General features: G+C 35.6%; 2 protein-coding genes across 5 annotated transcripts; both read left to right on the top strand.

Annotated features, from left to right (window-relative positions):
• Nucleotides 1–1,982: 1,982 nt before the first annotated feature.
• On the top strand, nucleotides 1,983–17,970 carry LOC126599262 (uncharacterized). 4 transcript variants are annotated; one of them, XM_050265612.1, is made up of 19 exons: nucleotides 1,983–2,146; nucleotides 2,661–2,702; nucleotides 2,815–2,886; nucleotides 3,404–3,460; nucleotides 3,615–3,710; nucleotides 3,876–3,987; nucleotides 4,324–4,369; nucleotides 4,575–4,646; nucleotides 4,764–4,826; nucleotides 4,928–5,082; nucleotides 5,199–5,263; nucleotides 5,897–6,047; nucleotides 6,493–6,598; nucleotides 6,699–6,834; nucleotides 7,392–7,456; nucleotides 7,580–7,744; nucleotides 7,859–7,931; nucleotides 8,020–8,105; nucleotides 17,657–17,970. In XM_050265612.1, exons 1-18 carry the CDS (start codon nucleotides 2,143–2,145, stop codon nucleotides 8,085–8,087), a joined length of 1,548 nt encoding a protein of 515 aa, XP_050121569.1. In that variant the 5' UTR covers nucleotides 1,983–2,142; the 3' UTR covers nucleotides 8,088–8,105; nucleotides 17,657–17,970. The 4 variants fall into 4 exon arrangements, with proteins under 4 accessions (XP_050121569.1, XP_050121570.1, XP_050121568.1 ...); XM_050265613.1 differs by lacking the exon at nucleotides 17,657–17,970 and adding an exon at nucleotides 8,365–8,758 and having other exon boundaries at nucleotides 2,818–2,886; XM_050265611.1 differs by lacking the exon at nucleotides 17,657–17,970 and adding an exon at nucleotides 8,365–8,758.
• On the top strand, nucleotides 14,761–16,494 carry LOC126599266 (loganic acid O-methyltransferase-like). The gene is made up of 3 exons (XM_050265618.1): nucleotides 14,761–14,991; nucleotides 15,138–15,785; nucleotides 15,874–16,494. The coding sequence occupies exons 1-3, from the start codon at nucleotides 14,896–14,898 to the stop codon at nucleotides 16,210–16,212; spliced, it is 1,083 nt and encodes a 360-aa protein (XP_050121575.1). The 5' UTR covers nucleotides 14,761–14,895; the 3' UTR covers nucleotides 16,213–16,494.
• Nucleotides 17,971–19,609: the final 1,639 nt, after the last annotated feature.

Here is a 19,609-nt window from a genome sequence, read left to right as displayed (position 1 = left end):
TTAAAAACACTATTAAGTGTCCCGAAGCTTTTAGCCGGAAGTTTGGGCAATCTTCAAAGCTTCGTAACTCAATCGTTTCTTAACCAAATTCGACCCATAATTGATCAAAATGAAGATAGGAAAGTGTAGAATAAAATTATACCTATTTTAAAGCCCAATGGTTGCCGGAGATTTCTGAAAAATAGCCTCAAAGTTGACTAGTCCAAGTAAAAACTTGAAAACTCACCGGAAACTGGGTAAACTTTAAACGTTCATAACTTCTTCAATACTCAATGAAATCAAGTGATTCAAAAACAAAAATCATACTTCTTGATAAGACGAAGAGAATGGTACATTTTCGATAGTTGGAAAACGGCTCGAAAGTTGCTGTTTTAGTCTCGAGTTAGCCATTTTCGAGTCATTTTTCGGCCAAACCACTACGAGTTATCCGTCGAAAAATGTACCATTCTTTTCATCTTGTCGAGAAGTATGATTTTTTTTTAATCACTTGATTTCGTTGAGTACTGATGAAGTTATGAACGTTTAAAGTTTACCTAGTTTTTTTAAGTTTTCACTCGAACCAGTCAACTTTGAGGCTATTTTCCGGCAATCTCCAACAACCATTTGGCTTCAAAATAGATATAATCTTATTCTACACTTTCCTATCTTCATTTTGATATATTATGGGTCGAATTTGGTTAATAAACGATTTAGTTACAAAGCTTTGAAAATTGGCCAAACTTATGGCTAAGAGCTCTGGAACACTTAATGAAGTTTTTAACAGAATTACCAAAATGATGGATGGCGGACAATATTAGGGACCACTTTTTGGAATCTCAGGGACCAAAGTGATGAGTTATACAAATCTCAGGGACCATTTTGACAATTTACCCTTTAAAGAATTTGGAAAAGTTGAGGAATTATAGGGAATTGAAGAGATTTTGTTAGGGGTGGGCATGGTTTGGTTCAGTGCGATTTTGAGTGAAATCAAAACCGAAACTGAAATTTTTTACGGATCAGTTCAGTGCGATTTTGAAGCCAAAACCGAAATGAAATTAAATTGTTTGATTTGGTTCGGTGTAGTTTCAAATGGTTTTGGTTTGGTTTTTAAGAAAAAATGTACAATTTGCAATTTAACATATTAATAAGCATTTCCCAGTAGCAATAGGAAAAAGACATTTGTTATGTAAACAATTAGCATGTTGCATGCAGTTGTGATGTTAAAATATGTTTGTGCAACAAAAGAGTGTCCCATACAAGGTATAACATAAAATAAGTTGAATAACTTTGAATTCATTAAATATGAGCGAAATTTTCAAACTAAAATATGTGATATCATGCTTCAAATGAGTGGACTTCATTAGATCATTGTTCGACTCTTGATAACAAGATTAGTCCAGCCTTGTACATATATATGTGTGTGTGTGTGTGTTTGATAGTATAAAATAACAAATGTCCTTTGAGTTAATGAACGAAAGAAAGTGATGAATGATGATATTCTAGTGTGGTTGAGTCTATACTAAATGTATGGATTCTAACAAACAACCAGTTAAAACATGAAATCTAATATGGACATTTAATTAAATGTTTATTAATATTTGTGGTTTTGTTTGGTTTCAGTGGGGTTTACAAAAGCCGAAACTGAAACCAAACAGTTTTCTATGTTACGGTTCAGTTTCAAAACCGCAAAACCAAACCGTTCAGTACAGTTCGATTTGGTTCGTGTTTCGGTTTCGGTTTTCGGTTCTAAGTGCCCACCCCTAGATTTTGTAGTGTATTTTAAGTATCCACAAATCTCACATTTCCCCATGAGATTTTGAGAGAATTGAATCAAAAGTTTACATAGAATATCTACAAATCAGTTAAACTTAATAAAAATTCATAAATTTATCTGTTAAAATATCTTAAATTCCCAATTAAATACATCTCTATAAATATTAATATTTTTTAATTTATTTGATTCATCTATTAAAAATTGAAGTGAGTAGTAAAAATTGAGTGTATAGCAGCGCACCACCCATATAAATCCCCACACAGGAACACATTAATATCTGTACACGGAGTAGTAGTATTCACATTTTATCACTCACCGTCCTTCCTCGCTCGCGTCGCATAAAAACCCTAGCTGGTCGCTACAGAATCTCACAGAAACCCTCGCCATCCATGGGTACACAACTCTAAACCCTAATCTCCTAATCTAATCATCTGTTTATAGAAATCTCGGTTCTTGATTTCTCGAATTTTCAATCTTCTATCTTTTTAATGTCTAATTTGTGGAGATTGATTTTGTTCGGCGATTAAGCTCCGGTAGATCCCGGCGATTTATTAGTTCTGATCTGAATCTTTTTTGCTTGTATTCCAGTTCGTCAGGAGTTTGCGAATTTTGGAAATTTAGTTTAATTTTATTCGAATTTATCTGTTTTTGTAGTATTTAATTATGGTTAGGATGGGTTTAGCTTCGGTAGTTGGATGCTGAAATAAAATAAATAAATTACACCGAATAAATTTGTTAATGCAGTCGTTTTTTTTTATCTGTTTGGATTTTCCTTGTTTCTGGTAATTTGAGTGAAGGAGTTCGGGATAAAGTTTAGTGCATGGCGCTTATTTGCTATGCCTATGAATTATTCGAAATTAATGGGGCTGATTTTTTGAGATTTGATTCAAACTTCTGTAAATCGTAGATATCGAGGAGGAAATCCGATCGTTACAGCTTGATTCGGAAGGTAACTCTAAAACGGAATTTGAATTTATTTGTTTTGGTTAAGGTAAATGATAATGATGGCTGTGCGATGGTAAGTTTTTAATTGCTGAGCCGATGGTTTGGTTAAAATGTAGCAGAAGATAATGGGGCTGTTAAGCCAGACGAAGCAATGCCGGAAGTAGAGAACGAGAGTAAGATGGAGGAAGGTTGGTAGTATTGTCGATTTCAATATTATGTTATTGTTTTGTTGAGTAGAGTTATGGGTTGAGAGGGCATATTTTGATTGTGATTTATTAACATGTGATACGCTTATCATTAAATGCTCCCAGTAACTGGTTATAATGACTATTGAGTAATACTACGGAACCTAGAGTACCTTTAAAAATGAAAATTGGCGGCTACAAAATCACTTTCAGTTTCTGGTTATATATACTTCAAGGCATGGTAGCATGATTGACAGTGCTTGTTTAATTTTCCTTTTGCTTTTGATTACCCACATCACATCTTGTTAGTGCTACTTATTTGATGCAATTAACTTGATATGCAGAAATTTTATTCCCTTCTGTAATTTTCTACTTTGGCTCTCCATCTTGTACGGGATCTTTTTGATGGGAAGTAGGGCATGTGATTTCTAGATGCTTTTGCCTAGTACTTTGGCTTGATGGGAGATTGATGTAGAAGATTAACTCTGTTTTTTCCCTCCAAATATTGGAACAATTTCAGATCCCAGGGAAGAGATTCATACGCAGTCTGATCAGTCAGTTGTAGTTGAGCATAAAGGTACTATCGAAGCTCAGTCCATATTTGTTTTTGTCTGTTATTTTGTGTCTTTTTTTTCTTAAATAATAACTCGTACTGCATCACTCGTAATTTTCCATACCAAATTCTATTCTAATATACTTCTGGGAGATTAATGTTTGGATTGGATATGCAGGGAAAGCGAAGGAAATCCCAGAGCCTGAAGAAGAACATGATGACATTGAATTAGATAGGAAGAGGCACTTGAATGTTGTTTTTATTGGCCATGTTGGTAAGTTAATTTTTATCACAAGGTTGCTTTATCTAACAAATCTCGTTTTCGATTATTGTCGTGCCTTCTTAACTTAGAACCATACACTTACCCATTGCTATTAAAGTTCCATTTTGTGGTGTAAATCCTAACAGGGCTTAATAACGTGTTTTGTCTTGGTTGCAGATGCTGGAAAGTCCACAACAGGAGGCCAAATTCTTTTCCTTAGCGGTCAGGTTGATGATCGTACGATCCAAAAATATGAAAAAGAAGCAAAGGACAAAAGTAGGGAAAGCTGGTGAGCATATCCTAGTGCTATCTTATTGTGTCCTAGCCCCTTGTCCCCAAGATCCTCATCTTCCCTCAAAATATCAGTAACTTTTGACTTTATCTGAGACATGCATATAACTAGTTAACAATTCCACAATGTTAGTACAGATCTTTAGTGGTATCTCATAATGTTCTTTTACATTCCTTCTCTTGGTTTTCTTAATGTGTCATTCAGTGGCAAAATTTTGTAGTTCAAAACTGCATTAACATATCATCTGATGCAAAAATGGACCTTACATATGCTGCATGAACTTTTTGTGTTTGGATCACTCCCCATTGACTATGGTTATGTCATATCTGCTAGGTATATGGCATATATTATGGATACCAATGAGGAAGAGAGAGAGAAGGTATGGTTTGATAAGTTGCAATGTTATTGTCAATCTTTAAGTCATTGTCAAATGCTAACTAATGATGCTTACAACAGCTAGTTTTGTCAAAGGAACAGCTTATTTGGGCTATAATTATTTGTTTTTGGATGCTTACAACAGCTAGTTTTGTCAAAGAACAGCTTATTTGGGCTCTAATTATTTGTTTTTGGGAATCTTATTGCAGGGTAAAACAGTTGAAGTGGGGCGGGCCCACTTTGAAACCGAAACATCAAGATTTACGATTTTGGATGCACCCGTGAGTTAATTTCTTTTTCACGAATCACAACAAGACTTCATATTTTTCATTTTCTTGGACAATATGGTTTGGCTTGCTTTTTTCGGGTGATTCTGAGTAGTGCATGTTTATTAACAGGGCCACAAAAGTTATGTTCCAAATATGATCAGTGGTGCATCTCAAGCTGATGTAGGAGTACTGGTGAGTTACATTCGTGATGCTTAATTACTGCTTCAACCCAGCAAAGGTAAATTTTGTATATTTAATAGTCTCTCGGTTTTCTCCTTTCTCTTTCTGTTTAGGTAATTTCTGCTCGGAAAGGAGAATTTGAAACTGGGTATGAGAGGGGTGGGCAGACCCGTGAACACGTTCAACTTGCTAAGACATTGGGTGTGTCTAAGTTGCTTGTTGTTGTGAATAAAATGGATGATCCCACTGTGAACTGGTCAAAAGAAAGGTACTTTACCCTCTTTTAGAGCGATTTTTCGGATCCAACACCCTCCTGCTCTTGTATGTGCCCCTGCCCCTATTGATTAGTGATTTCTTATGTTTTTAATTTCATAATTTCTTCAGGTATGATGAAATTGGGTCAAAGATGGTGCCATTCCTTAAAGCATCAGGCTACAATGTGAAAAAAGGTACGTCCGTACGTGATAATTATTTCTTCAGAAACTTATAGATATGTTATTTTATGGTTTTGGTATTTGGGAAGTCATATCTTTCTTTCTATTTTTCTCTTTGTTTGGGTTAATGCCATTGACTTAGTAATTATGCTGGATTTCTAATTTAAGTTGTAACTTATACTGTGGGGAATAGGCCACAATCATTTTACTATTCTCAAACTATGATGACCCTATGTTCGATAGAAGGATTGAAAAAGGGGACTAACAGGCATGTTTTCCTTTTTTTGATATTATGAGGAAAATTGGGGAAGCGTTGAGGAATAGGCAACTCCTGCGGCCTGCAAAAACTTGCTCATATTTATGAGATTGAAAACAAAAATGGAAACTTTTATTTCAATGAAAATATGTATGCTCAAGTCAGCACATTAAAGTAGGGTATAGTTGATCATGATTTTATGCTATTGTTTCTCTTATTTGTGCTTGTGATACCTTTCTGTCACAGAAGTAAATGTTATGTTAGTGGATTTCTTCTTTCATTTTGATTTTTTTCTTTTCTATCTGAACTGATGGTAATGGTAGTTTTGAGGCACTGGTTTGTATTATGTGTGTTGACATAGGATGTTATTGATTTGCACTTTGCCTCTGCAGATGTGCAATTCCTGCCTATATCTGGCCTGATTGGTTTAAATATAAAAACCAGATTGGATAAAAGTGTTTGTTCGTGGTGGGATGGTCCCTGCCTTTTCGAAGTCCTTGATTCTATTGAAGTTCCTCTACGAGATCCTAAAGGTTCATTCAGGTATGTGGTCTGTTTTTTAACCTTGCCTTCAAACGTCGTAAGTAAGCATCTGTATTTGAATCTATCTTTTTTCTTTGAAGAAGTCTGATTGATGTGCATATACTTTTTTTTACTAATTGAGGTGATATTTTCTATTATATTTGCAAAAAAAATTTCCCTTGAAAGTTTTCAACAGTTACTTCTTAATGCACTGAGGTAGGAAGCATTATATTGTCAGTTTGTAGTGTGAGGAGTGGCTTGTACTCAAATTTCTTTACAATATCTTTGTTTGGAAATGGTATTACGGTCATTGGCAATGGCACTTAATGAAAATATACGGAGGGTGGAGGATGAGGTGGGGGATCAATGGCTCCCTAGTGATTTAGTAAACTGTGACAGGAATTGGTGATTTATGGTTAATGTATTATCTCTAATTTTCTTTAATCCTCTGAATTCCTTTCTGTAGGATGCCTATCATAGACAGATTCAAGGACATGGGAACAGTTGTTATGGGCAAAGTGGAATCTGGGTCAGTGCGTGAAGGGGATTCGTTGGTTGTCATGCCAAATAAGGTTCCTTCTGGTTCCTTTTAAATATTATTTCCTCTATAATCTTACCTTTTTTCTATAAAGATTTTATACTAAAAATCCAATTCAACACATTCTTTTGCAGGTTCCAGTGAAGGCTGTTGCTCTATACATTGATGATGATAGGGTGAAACGTGCGGGCCCCGGTGAAAATCTACGGGTTAGATTATCGGGCATTGAGGATGAAGATATATTGTCAGGCTTTGTCTTGTCGAGTGTTGGTAAGTTCTATTTCACGGCATTTCACCAGACTCTTTGTCCATTCTTAGTTTTCTAGTATTTTATTCCTTAAAAGTAAAAAATTGCATTACTGCTGCATATTCGTTTTTTCCCTTTAAAGTTTGAGCACGTATCTTTATTTGTTTATAGAAATTGTCACTATTTATCTTACTTATTTATCAGTTGGGGGGTGGGGGATTTGAACTTGGAACATCTAGCGACATTGGAAACCAAAGCATCACTAAAGAATAGCTAGTTGGCTTTTATTTATTTTTAAGTGAAGAGATGTAAGAAAAATGGAGATGGGAAAGAGATGATATAGAGCGAAGTGAGGATAAGAGGAGGGAAGACTTGTAGAATTAAAATAAAGAAAATTGAAAACCATTTGAAACTGTTTTTGGTTAGTTTTAGTTTCATAAAATCAGTTATTGTGTTATTTTCTTTCTTTCCCTCCCTCCCTCCCTCCTCCCTCCTCCCTCCTCCCTCCTCCCCTTATGTTGTCCCCATGTTTACTTCGCATATGTTGCTCTTAATATACTTTTTTTTTTGGTTAATGCAGCAAATCCAATACCTGCTGTAACAGAATTTTTCGCCCAGTTGCAGATCCTTGAACTGCTGGACAATGTTTGAATCTCTCTCTCTCTCTCTCTCTCTCTCCCTCTCTCTCTCTCTCCCTGTCTTATGATCTTGGTTGATGAACATGTGTATGTATTTATCTGAAGCCCTCCATATACTTCTTCTCTTAAGGCAATCTTGACGGCTGGCTATAAAGCTGTCCTGCATATTCACTCGGTTGTTGAAGAATGTGAGATTATAGAGCTTGTAAGTCAAATGGATCCGAAGACAAAGAAACCTATGAAAAAGCATATTCGTTTTGTCAAGAATGGTGCCGTTGTTGTGTGCAAGATTCAGGTTTGTATCATTATACTTTTTTTATTAACCCCCCTCAAAAAGAAGAGAGGTAGTAAATTTTAAACATCTTTGTCGCACCTGGTTCACTTACCTTGTGCTCATGTGCTCCTGCAGGTCGGTAACATGATCTGCATCGAGAAGTTTGCAGACTTTCCACAACTTGGAAGGTTTACTCTTCGTACCGAAGGTACTATATACCTTGCCTTCGCCATTCTGTTTATACATCCAGGATGTTTTTGGCATGTTGTAGTAAATGTTATTTCTACGTTCTGCAGGAAAAACTATTGCAGTTGGAAAAGTGATTGATCAACCTTCAAATTACCGCAACAGATCAAGTGCTTAAACAATTTTGGTCTTGAGGGTAAGGCTTTTCGAATGCTATTTTCCTACATACATTCTCTCTGTTTCCTCTTCTGCTTATTGGTTAGTTGCTGACGTTTACTCGGTTCTAAATTTGATAATTGTGTTCGTATCAAACTACCTAAAAAGTGTAAGGTGCCTATATATATTAAAGGTCTTTACTATGAGTTGCGTTTGCATTTGCATCCAACGCTTACTCAATACTTCTTGTATTTTGGATTTTCCGATCCCAAGATAACCCAATTCTTGTTGATTGGCAGAGCTGGGTCAGTAGGACGGACTGCGTGGCAGCTTGATGCGTTTGAAGTCAGCGCAGCATCACCTACAATGCAAAATGAATGGACTCTGAAATCAGGTTAATATCGTTCGTAGATTTACGCAGTCGTATAGTGCTGCTGGGTGCTCATGTACTCTGGAGTGAGCTTTTGCAGGGTACGGCGACATTTTTTATATTTTAAGAGTGTAAAGTAGTAGTATTGAATCGAGCCACCCATTACTGGGTTAATAGATCGATTAAAATTCTGATTGATCAGTTCGTTTTGTTAATGTTTCTTATGATTGGTGGATTTTTGTTTTTCTTGTTTGTACCAACTCCGTAAGTTCAGTCTATTTCGTTCTGGTTTAAATGAATGCGAGAAACAAATCGTTTTTGTCCGACAGGTATAATCGGAGAGCGGTCTCTTATGGTACGGAACATTGTTGGATTCCGAGGGAGAAATGAATTAATTTAAGCTATTTTTTGTATGTGTTTTTGACCTCATCCGATGCAGTGTGAGAGTTGTCGTAGTCAGGTAACTCTGCGCAAGTTTTCCTCTAATTATTTTCATAGTAGTTTGGGAATGTGAATCCACTCTCTCGTTTGTTCTTGTGGTTGTACAAGAGGCTAGCAGACGCACCCGAACCGCGGATCTTTGGAAATCTTGTTGAATGAATAAAGAATATAAAATGGTGTGCTATGGTTTATGCCTGTCTTATAGCTTTTCTTATTTCGTTCTAAGTTTCCTGACGTTGGAGGTGGACTTGGGAGTTGGAATCCATAATGAACATGATTTGAGGATCTCCGAGATCGTTATAAAAAGGATTGGGAGGATCTTCATTTTCATGATAAGAGATCTGTCGTAAGTCAACAGCATTTTTCTAATGTCATATGATATTTCAATCTTATGATTGTCGATGTGATCGATATGTTCGTAACTTTGATTTCCAAATTTTTTACAAATTTTATTTTATAAGAACATGTGACGAGAGGACTTGATTTGTATGCACTTGAACCACATCCTTAACAAAGAAGTACTGTTATATTTACCATCTGTTTGTACTATCATTTGTACAATTTCTCTAATAGAGAGGTAGGATTCATCCACATATATGGGTCTCATCTTTGTTATAATGAAACAATGAGGGTGCTTTCATGAAAAAGGTTTGAGCTAAGTTTATTTTAATCAAGAACTATGTTATAACTTTATTTAATGAAAAACCTTTAAATTTTAATAAAAATGACAAAAGAACTTAAATTTTTAATGAAAAATACACAATTTAAAAATTAAAAAAAATTAAAAAGACTTGACGCGCGGGATCCGTGCGTCCATCACATACACTATTTATGAAACTGAATACTATTTATAAAACTAAACGGTACTACACTATTTGTTGGTCTATTTTCATAAATAGTGCATAGTTTGTTGTCACGTTTCATAAATAATGCCTAGTTATTGGGTTTGGTTTTATAAATAGTGTATAGTAGTTAGTACAGTTTCATAAACAATGTCTCTTTCTTGATTCAGTTTTATAAATAGTGTCTAGTTATTTGTCCACTCTCATAAATAGTGCCTAGTTCTTTGTCATGTTTTTTATAAATATTGTCTAGTTCCTGGTTCAGTTTCATAAATAGTTTCTATCTATTAGTTTAGTTTTAGATATAGTGCATAATTGTTGGTTTCGTTTCATAAATAGTGTCTATTTATTATTCCAGTTTCATAAATAATGTCTACTTATTGGTCTAATTTCATAAATAGTGTTTGCTTATTGGTCCAGTTTCATAAATAATGTCTACTTGTTTGTCAGGTTTTACAAATAGTGTCTAATTCTAGGTTCAGTTTCATAAGGTTTGAAACATATAACATTTTTGGTCCTATAAAAGCACCTATTGTACATAAAACGATAAACCCAGAAGTGATTGTTCATATCAAAACCTTAAGAAGATTACGTTCTCAATAATTATATTTAAAAAACTGTTTTCAATTACCAAATTAAAATTCCTTCACATTTTTTACATACTTACATAATTAAATGTAGCTCTCCATCCAATTTCTTTTGCTTGGGTGTCATTTTGAAGAAATTTTTCCTTGTACCCGTAATACAAAGTTGTACACCACGTATTATCATGTAAGTAGTAGAAAATTTTAATTTTTATATTGTTAAAAAAATATTAAAAATATTATAATATTAATCCTATTTAAAAAAAAAAAACAAGAAAAACCCAAAACCAGAAATCCTTCCCCCTTACCCATCCATCCATCCCCTCCGTCCATCCCCTCCACCCAAGCACCCCTCAGCGCAGGTCCCACCTTGACCTCTCTCTCCCCCTCCATCTCTCTCCTCTGTAAAATGTGGAATTTGAGATCCTGATTCTGCCTTCCAGCAGCTCGCGGCTTCCAGCAAGTCAAGGAGGGCGAAATCTGCTGCACCCTCGATTCCACCCTCATCAAGCCTGTCTACACCTTCAGTCCCTCAACAGTGCTGATCGATTTTCCACAGGCTTCTCCGAGACTGATGCCGATCAGCACACTCTCTTCTTCGCCAACTATCTCCAGCCACTCAAAGTCTCATTGCAGCAAAAGATTCATCTTTCTCCCTTTCTCGCTTCTTTAAAACAAAAGATTCATCTTCCTTCTCCGTGATTAATTCGGTCGAATTTGAGATTTGGGTTTTGTTCGTGCTGTGATTTTGAGATTTGGGCATCGTGGAGCTCGCTAGAGAAGAAACATGGAGAAGATGTGGGCTAGTATTGCTCGAATTCAGGGACCCCCAACTCGAATTATAAAGCTTGGTTATGGTTTTGGGAAGGGGTGTGAGCTTACGAGGTAGGAGGGTTGGGTTGATTGCAATGCTGGGGTCGAGGTGGGTACTCTTTGCATTCTTGCGAGTTCGGGTCAAGATGGGTGCTCTTTGCAATGTTGGGTTTTTCTTAGTTTTTTATTTTTTTTTATTTTTTTATTTTAAATAGGGTTAATATTATAATATTTTTGATGTATAAAAATTATTTTTTGCCACTTGTCAGCCATATTAGCACAAATGTGACAGTCACGTCAGCATTTAACAGGTCAATGGATGGAAAATCTAACAGAGGTATTATTTTGAAATAAAATAGTTTGTAAGGTATGAAAGTGAAATGTTTTAAAGATGCTGTATGAGGTTGTAATAGATCTCAAAACTAAGGGACTACTATGTAATTTATCCTTTAGAAGAAGAAGAAAATATATAAAGTTGACATGCACAATCTACTCCATAAAAATTAAAGTTGACTTCCTGACTAGACAAATACATAAAAAGCTAAGTATACAAACAATTAAGGATTTGTTCCCCTTGAGATCTCATTGATTTGTCAACAGTTCAACGTGTTATTTCCACATGCACCTTCCCCAAAACAGACAGACCTAGAGGCTGAGGGGTAGAGGAGATGCCCCCAACACGTTACAACATGTTATGCCAACAACTCCACATGCACCTTAATTTACTATTTGGCATGTTTGAATAATGTACTTTAATTAACTATATATATAGATACTAGATCGCATATCCGCTCCACCGATACTAATCCTGTTTAAACTATTAATAATATTCTTCTAACTACCATTGCATCGACATTCAAAGATGACATGATTGACTCTAATTAACTAGTAGTTAATAAATAGAATGAGATTGCAATTTATTGTTTCCCTAAAGCATGTACATGTAAGCATTTGCTAGATTAATTTCTTGAAATTTTCAGACAGAAATGGATCAAGAATCGTTTCGTATGACCGGAGGGGACGCCCAATAAACTTGATACTGATTACTTCTCTATATAGCTCGCTTAATTAATTGTGACTGCACAATCTTTGATGAACAGTTGTTATTAATTGATCTCTAGATTCAGTCCGGAGAGGATCTAAGTCTTGCAAAACCCAGAAACATACCATTGCTATCAATTCTGGTCAAACAAAAGCATTGGTTAAATATTACGGTTGGTCAAACAAAAATGGCATTGCTGTGTCATCAGAACGGGCCATCAATTTTTAGTGCTTTTTTATATGTAAGGGGCCTTTTAACTTTAATCTAAGAAAAAGTTTGAAATTTAATAAAAATTTAGTATTAGATTACTTATTGATTATAGTTTGCCTCTTTAATTCAAATTATTTAATGTGTATTTTATTCAATGTCTGTCATTAAAATATTTGAATTTTGTTAATTTACAAATTTTAAGTTATTTTTGACCAAAAAACCGTTTTTTAATTTATTAATTTTATTTAACATTCTACAAACTTGAAAGATCCAATTAATGTACTTAAATGTTGGTACCGAAATATTTGGACTGAAATGTATCATCTTGAAATATTGTACCGAAATGTACGTAGTGAAATGTATGCATTGAAATGTATTATATTGAATTAATGCACTTAAATGTGTGTACCGAATTTGATTTACCAAAATATATTAAATGAATTAATGTACCTAAATGAGAAAGACAAAGTATATTGAAATATATTGTATAACAAAAATTAGTTTATCTAAATGTTTACAACAAAATATATTATGATGAATGAAATGAAAATGAAAATTATGAGGAAATATAATTAATTCATTGAAATTAGGAAGAAACCTTTGATACATAAATGAAGTGATTAATGTATCAAGAGACTAAAATTAGGTTTTGATCTTACTCATAGTTTTATTTTAAAAGACATCTTTGTCAAGAATTAGAATAAGGTTTCCACAATATATATATATATATATATATATATATATATATATATAAAATTAAAAAGATAAGCATATTACGTAGGACGTTTGGACATCGTTCGTCTGAAGTCCATGCAATGATCGCCGGGATGGAGAATACAGCTTCTCCAACAACTCTCCTCAGCCGCTGTACATTTTAATTACTTCCTTAAGTTCCACCCTAATTACCAGCTGCTTCTAGCAAACTTTAAATCATTAGTTCTGTCATATTCTTAGGTAAAAATGTATGACCAAATTTTTTTCTTGATCCTTGTGGTGAGACACTACTTTTAAATCGACCCCTGTGGTGAAAAAAAATGTTAATCTTAATACTGTGGTGAAGTTCGTTATGAATTGTAATCCAAATTGAAATTTCTGTTCAAATCTCATCCACATGCAGGGGAAAAAAAGTCATTCCATTTTTTTTCTTTTCTTTTTGGTAATTCCACTTTTTTTTATAATCAACAAAAATAGAAGGGAAAAAAAAAATCCCTCCCCAATCCCTACTCTTGTTAGCCACAGCCACGACGACCACCCACCACCTTCCCCCGCTTCTCACATAACCCTAGCCGTGCCGTCCACCACTGTTCTTCTTAAAATAAAACTAAATTCAATGTTTGCATAATAACTTATGGTGAGGTACTTTATGATTTTTTAAACCTTGAATTTGGACTCTTGGCTCTCTTGAAATGAGAAAGTTTGATAATATGAACCTTGTAATTTTATTGTTTATTTATTCTTTTATTGTAGTTCTAAAAGTTAAAAAAAAAAATTATGTTCATATGGCGCTTTATGATTGGTTCATAGAATCAATAAAAACAAAAATAACAATTTTACCCTACAAATGACAGAAGAATGAGGAAAAATCTAATTTGGACTATGATTGATAACGAATTTCACCATAAGATTACAATTAATAGCTTTTTCACCACAAGAGTTTATTTAAAAATAGAGTATCACCACAAAGATCACGAAAAAAATTTGGCCAAAATTTATTAGCATTTATACATAAATATTCGGAAACGTTTGATAACAATTTCGATTTCAGTTTTTTATTTTCAAAAAAGTTGAATTTGACATGGTTACCAAATGGACCTTAATATGTTTTTTTTTTTGAAAAACCTCGACGGTACGAAGGTAATTTGTCCTTTGAAGTTTGAAGCAAAAACAAGGCCATCATAATCCTTGCTTTTCTTTTTAAGTATTCCTCTTCGTGTTATGTGTATTTGGTGGTGTCATTTCCATAGAAATGATTGGAGAACCCATATCTTGCTAATCTTTGAGCTACCAAAGTTTTCTGCATCATTGGTTTGAAGAAGATAGAGACCTTTCAATCCACCAACAATTAATGTAACGTTCCCAAATATACATATACCTTATAATCCAAGAACTAAAGGCAGCTATATAACATAGAAAGCCCCGTCGCTGGGCAATCTTTTAGTTTCGACACGGAGAAAAGTTTAGCAGCAGCATTTTGGGTATGGGAATGCAGACAGCGTCTTTGAATGTAAAAGTCAGACATACGTAGAAGGACGATCAAATATGGAAGGAATCAAGCGAATAGGAAGGGGGCGAAGGAGAGAGACAAGGGAGAAAGGACAAACAAAGACTTTCTCAACAATCAGAAAAAGACAACCAGTTTGTCTTACTTTCCAATGCTTTCCACGTTTCCTAAATTTTAATTGTTTTACTTTCTTTTCATAGCGTCAAGTAGCAGAGTAGGAACGGCCGAAATGCAGATATAAGAATAATGACCCCCCCATGATACAATACATGACATACACAACAGCGAAACATAGAGAAAGAGAGAGATGGCTGCAGTCGAGGAAACAAGTAAGTTCTCCGAAGAGTATCCAATGAAAGGTGGAGATGGCCCCAACAGCTATGCCAACAACTCAACTTTTCAGGTTTATATGAATTCATTTCAAAGTCTCTTATTTTGTAGTGCTCACTTTTATCGAAGTCCTTGATCTCTTTGTATACGAAATTCCGGACGAACTAAGGCACAACCGGTAACTCGAACAATGATTTTGTATTTTGTAAATCCTTGCAGAAAGGAGCGGTGGATGGTGCCAAAGAACTTTTAAGCAAGGCAGTTGCAGAAAAGCTCGACTTGTTATCTTCTAACACCTTTTACATTGCTGATTTGGGTTGCTCTGTCGGGCCAAACACATTTATCTCAGTTGAAAACATAATCGAAGCTGTGGAATTCAAGTTTCAGAGCCATGGGCTGAATTCGCAGATCCCTGAATTTCAAGTCTTCTTTAATGATCATACCCTGAATGATTTTAACAGGCTCTTCAAATCCCTCCCGCAGACCAGGCGATACTACGCTGCGGGCGTGCCGGGTTCTTTCTATGGTCGTCTATTTCCTAGTACGTCTATTCATTTTTTTCATTCAACTCTTGCCCTTCATTGGCTTTCTAGAGTACCGAAAGAGGTGGTGGACAAAAACAGTCCAGCATGGAACAAAGGACGAATTCATTACTCAAACTCCCCTGATGAAGTCGTAAGGGCTTACGAAGCTCAACATGCTGAGGACATGGAGTGCTTTCTGAATGCCAGGGCACAAGAGATTGCAGACGGAGGAATCATGGTACTCGTCATTCCAGGCCGGCCCAATACTGTTCCTCATTCTGACTCTCCGGGAAATGTGAGCCTTCAACTTATAGGGTCTTGCCTCATGGACATGGCTAGGAAGGTGAGCAATGGTATTTCTATTTCTCGTTTTGCGTTTAATTACACAAGAAATTTTATTTATGGCTTCCATGTGTTTTTCCTTTGCGCAGGGAGTAGTAAGTGAAGATAAAGTAGATACATTTAACTTTCCTGTGTATTACATGACTCCCCAAGAACTGGAAGCTGCTGTAGAAAGAAATGAGTATTTTAGTTTAAAGAAGTTGGAAACAGTACCTCACATTCCGATTCCTCCCACTGTCTCTCCAATCCAACTCTTTGTATCTCACGCGAGAGCTGCCTCTGAGGAAGTCATCAAGCAGCAATTCGGAGAAGAAATCTTAGATGAGCTCTTTGACTCGTATCTCAAGAAACTTGAAGAGCAACCCTCCATCATTGCGTCAGCGACTGAAACTGCAATCATCTTTCTTGCCGTGCTTAAACGCAAGTAAAATGATGCGAACATGATGTCTCAGTACTCATGAAGATGTTGTCAAATTTCATTTGCTTCATTGTTATGTTAGTTTTCTTTTTTATACGACTAAGTGGAATAAAACCTCTGTACGAGTCTTAGCTCAAGTGGCTTGGGAAGACGAGATGGAAATGTTGGATTCCCCTTGTAACCGAAAATTCACTGCAGGAGAGAGATACTCTCTAGCCTGCAGAATGTGTTATTATTATAATCTGTTTGAAAACCTTAATTCACATATAATGCATTGTATCATATTAAGCTAGCCTTCCAATTTGTCTTATACTGCATCATAACAATTGTATTGGAGAGTTGACCTTTTGTAATTAGTTTAGTTACCTATTTGAGTCCTTGTAATCAGATTGTAATTAGGTTATTTGATGTTTATTTCCTTGTAGAATGATATCAGTAAATTAAACCCCAAAATAAGCCCTAATTAGCATGGTATCAGAGTAAGGGAGCAGGCCCGTATCGTACTGCCACCTGATGGGTGGGTCCTTTTGGCCTTGCGCGATGATGGTGGGTCCCTTGGCCCCACGTGGGTGAGTCCTCTTGGCTCCACGTGGTTGTCGATGTGTGGATCTCCCACGTGTGATTTGGTAATTGGGTCACACGTGATGGGGTGTGTTGAAATGTCCCACGTCGATCGTATCAATGACAAAAAGAAGAGTGTAAATACCCTAATTCCACTCTAACTAATACCAAAGCCTTTTGTGATAAAACCACACACTTGACGGATTGTGCAGGTGGTAATTACTAAGTTGGGGACAATATCGGTATTGTTGGAAGTGGGCCGTATGGCCTAGGATTTCTGCTCTGCCCATTCCCTTAAGCAAACTCGGCCATCCCATGGAGAACCTACCACCACTCCACGGTGGAAACAACTCCATCCTAACCGATTCTACTCCTACACTAGACACTACAACCCGAAACACTACTACCTTAACCGACCTTACCATGAATCCTACCCTACCTATACCACAAGTTGTTACACAGATTGTCCATCATGATTTGTCTACTGCTTCGATTGGCATCGACATCAAACTCAATGGTGCTAATTATGGAGTTTGGTCTCAAATTGTTGAGATGTTTGTTGCTGGAAAAGACAAGTTGGGCTACTTGTTTGGGAGTAATCCCCAACCACCTATCGACGATCCGACCTTCACCAAATGGCGTACGGAGAATGCTATCTTCCTACATACATTCTCTCTGTTTCCTCTTCTGCTTATTGGTTAGTTGCTGACGTTTACTCGGTTCTAAATTTTATAATTGTGTTCGTATCAAACTACCTAAAAAGTGTAAGGTGCCTATATATATTAAAGGTCTTTACTATGAGTTGCGTTTGCATTTGCATCGAACGCTTACTCAATACTTCTGTATTTTGGATTTTCCGATCCCAAGATAACCCAATTCTTGTTGATTGGCAGAGCTGGGTCAGTAGGACGGACTGCGTGGCAGCTTGATGCGTTTGAAGCCAGCGCAGCATCAACTACAATGCAAAATGAATGGACTCTGATATCAGGTTAATATCGTTCGTAGATTTACGCAGTCGTATAGTGCTGCTGGGTGCTCATGTACTCTGGAGTGAGCTTTTGCAGGGTACGGCGACATTTTTTATATTTTAAGAGTGTAAAGTAGTAGTATTGAATCGAGCCACCCATTACTGGGTTAATAGATCGATTAAAATTCTGATTGATCAGTTCGTTTTGTTAATGTTTCTTATGATTGGTGGATTTTTGTTTTTCTTGTTTGTACCAACTCCGTAAGTTCAGAGTCTATTTCGTTCTGGTTTAAATGAATGCGAGAAACAAATCGTTTTTGTCCGACAGGTATAATCGGAGAGCGGTCTCTTATGGTACGGAACATTGTTGGATTCCGAGGGAGAAATGAATTAATTTAAGCTATTTTTTGTATGTGTTTTTGACCTCATCCGATGCAGCGTGAGAGTTGTCGTAGTCAGGTAACTCTGCGCAAGTTTTCCTCTAATTATTTTCAGAGTAGTTTGGGAAAGTGAATCCACTCTCTCGTTTGTTCTTGTGGTTGTAAAAGAGGCGAGCAGACGCACCCGAACCGCGGATCTTCGGAAATCTTGTTGAATGAATAAAGAATATAAAATGGTGTGCTATAGTTTATGCCTGTCCCATAGCTTTTCTTATTTCGTTGTTTCCTGATGTTGGAGGTGGACTTGGGAGTTGGAATCCATAATGAACACGATTTGAAGATCTCCGATATCTTTACAAAGAGGATTCGGAGGATCTTCATTTCCATGATAAGAGATCTGTCGCAAGTCAACAACATTTTTCTAATGTCAAATGATATTTCAATCTTATGTGACGAGAGGACTTGATTTGTATGCACTTGAACCACATCTTTAACAAAGGTGTAGTGCTATATTTACCATTTGTTTGTACTATCATTTGTACAATTTTTCTAATAGAGGTAGGATTCATCCACATATGCGGGTCTCATCTCTGTTATAATGAAACAATGAGGAAGCTTTCATGAAAAGGGTTTGGGCTAAGTTTATTTTAACCAAGAACCATGCTATAACTTTATTTAATGAAAAACTCTTAAATTTTAATAAAAATGACAAAAGAACTTAAATTTTAATGAAAAATACACAATTTAAAAATAAAAAAAAATTAAAAAGACCTGACTCGCAGGATCCGTGCGTCCATCACAGACACTATTTATGAAACTGAACGGTATTGCACTATTTGTTGGTCTAGTTTCATAAATAGTGCCTAGTTATCGGGTTTGGTTTCATAAATAGTGTATAGTAGTTAGTACAGTTTCATAAATAATGCCTAGGTATTTTTCCACTATCATAAATAGTGCCTAGTTCTTGGTTATGTTTTATAAATATTGTCTAGTTCTTGATCCAGTTTCATAAATAGTTTCTATCTATTGGTTTAGTTTTAGATATAGTGCATAATTGTTGGTTTCGTTTCATAAATAATGTCTACTTATTGGTCTAGTTTCATAAATAATGTCTACTTATTGCTATTGGTCATATTTTATAAATAGTGTTTAATTCTTGGTTCAGTTTCATAAGGTTTGAAACATATAACCTTTTTGGTCTTGTAAAAGCACCTATTGTACCGAAAACGATAAACCCAGAAGTGATTGTTCAGATTAAAACCTTGAGAAGATTATGTTCTCAGTAATTATATTTAAAAAACTGTTTTCAATTACCCAATTAAAATTCCCTCACATTTTTTACATACTTACAATAATTAAATGTAGCTCTCCATCCAATTTCTTTAGCTTGGGTGTCATTTTGGAGAAATTTTTCCTTGTACCCGTAACACAAGTAGTACACCACGTATTCTCATGTAAGTGGTGGGGAATTTTATTTTTTATATTGTTAAATTTTTAAC

Source organism: Malus sylvestris, chromosome 14 (assembly GCF_916048215.2).
Source record: "Malus sylvestris chromosome 14, drMalSylv7.2, whole genome shotgun sequence".
Taxonomy (NCBI): domain Eukaryota; kingdom Viridiplantae; phylum Streptophyta; class Magnoliopsida; order Rosales; family Rosaceae; genus Malus; species Malus sylvestris.
This window is presented reverse-complemented; position numbering and strand designations above follow the sequence as displayed.

Bases quoted from the DNA above. Each gene is read 5' to 3' on its own strand.
- LOC126599262 (XM_050265612.1), top strand. The intron at 6,048-6,492 runs GTATGTGGTCTG...TCCTTTCTGTAG, and splicing joins GATCCTAAAGGTTCATTCAG to GATGCCTATCATAGACAGAT. The intron at 6,835-7,391 runs GTAAGTTCTATT...TGGTTAATGCAG, and splicing joins CTTTGTCTTGTCGAGTGTTG to CAAATCCAATACCTGCTGTA.
- LOC126599266 (XM_050265618.1), top strand. From the start codon at position 14,896: ATGGCTGCAGTCGAGGAAACAAGTAAGTTCTCCGAAGAGTATCCAATG. The intron at 14,992-15,137 runs GTTTATATGAAT...AAATCCTTGCAG, and splicing joins CCAACAACTCAACTTTTCAG to AAAGGAGCGGTGGATGGTGC. The intron at 15,786-15,873 runs GTGAGCAATGGT...TCCTTTGCGCAG, and splicing joins TCATGGACATGGCTAGGAAG to GGAGTAGTAAGTGAAGATAA.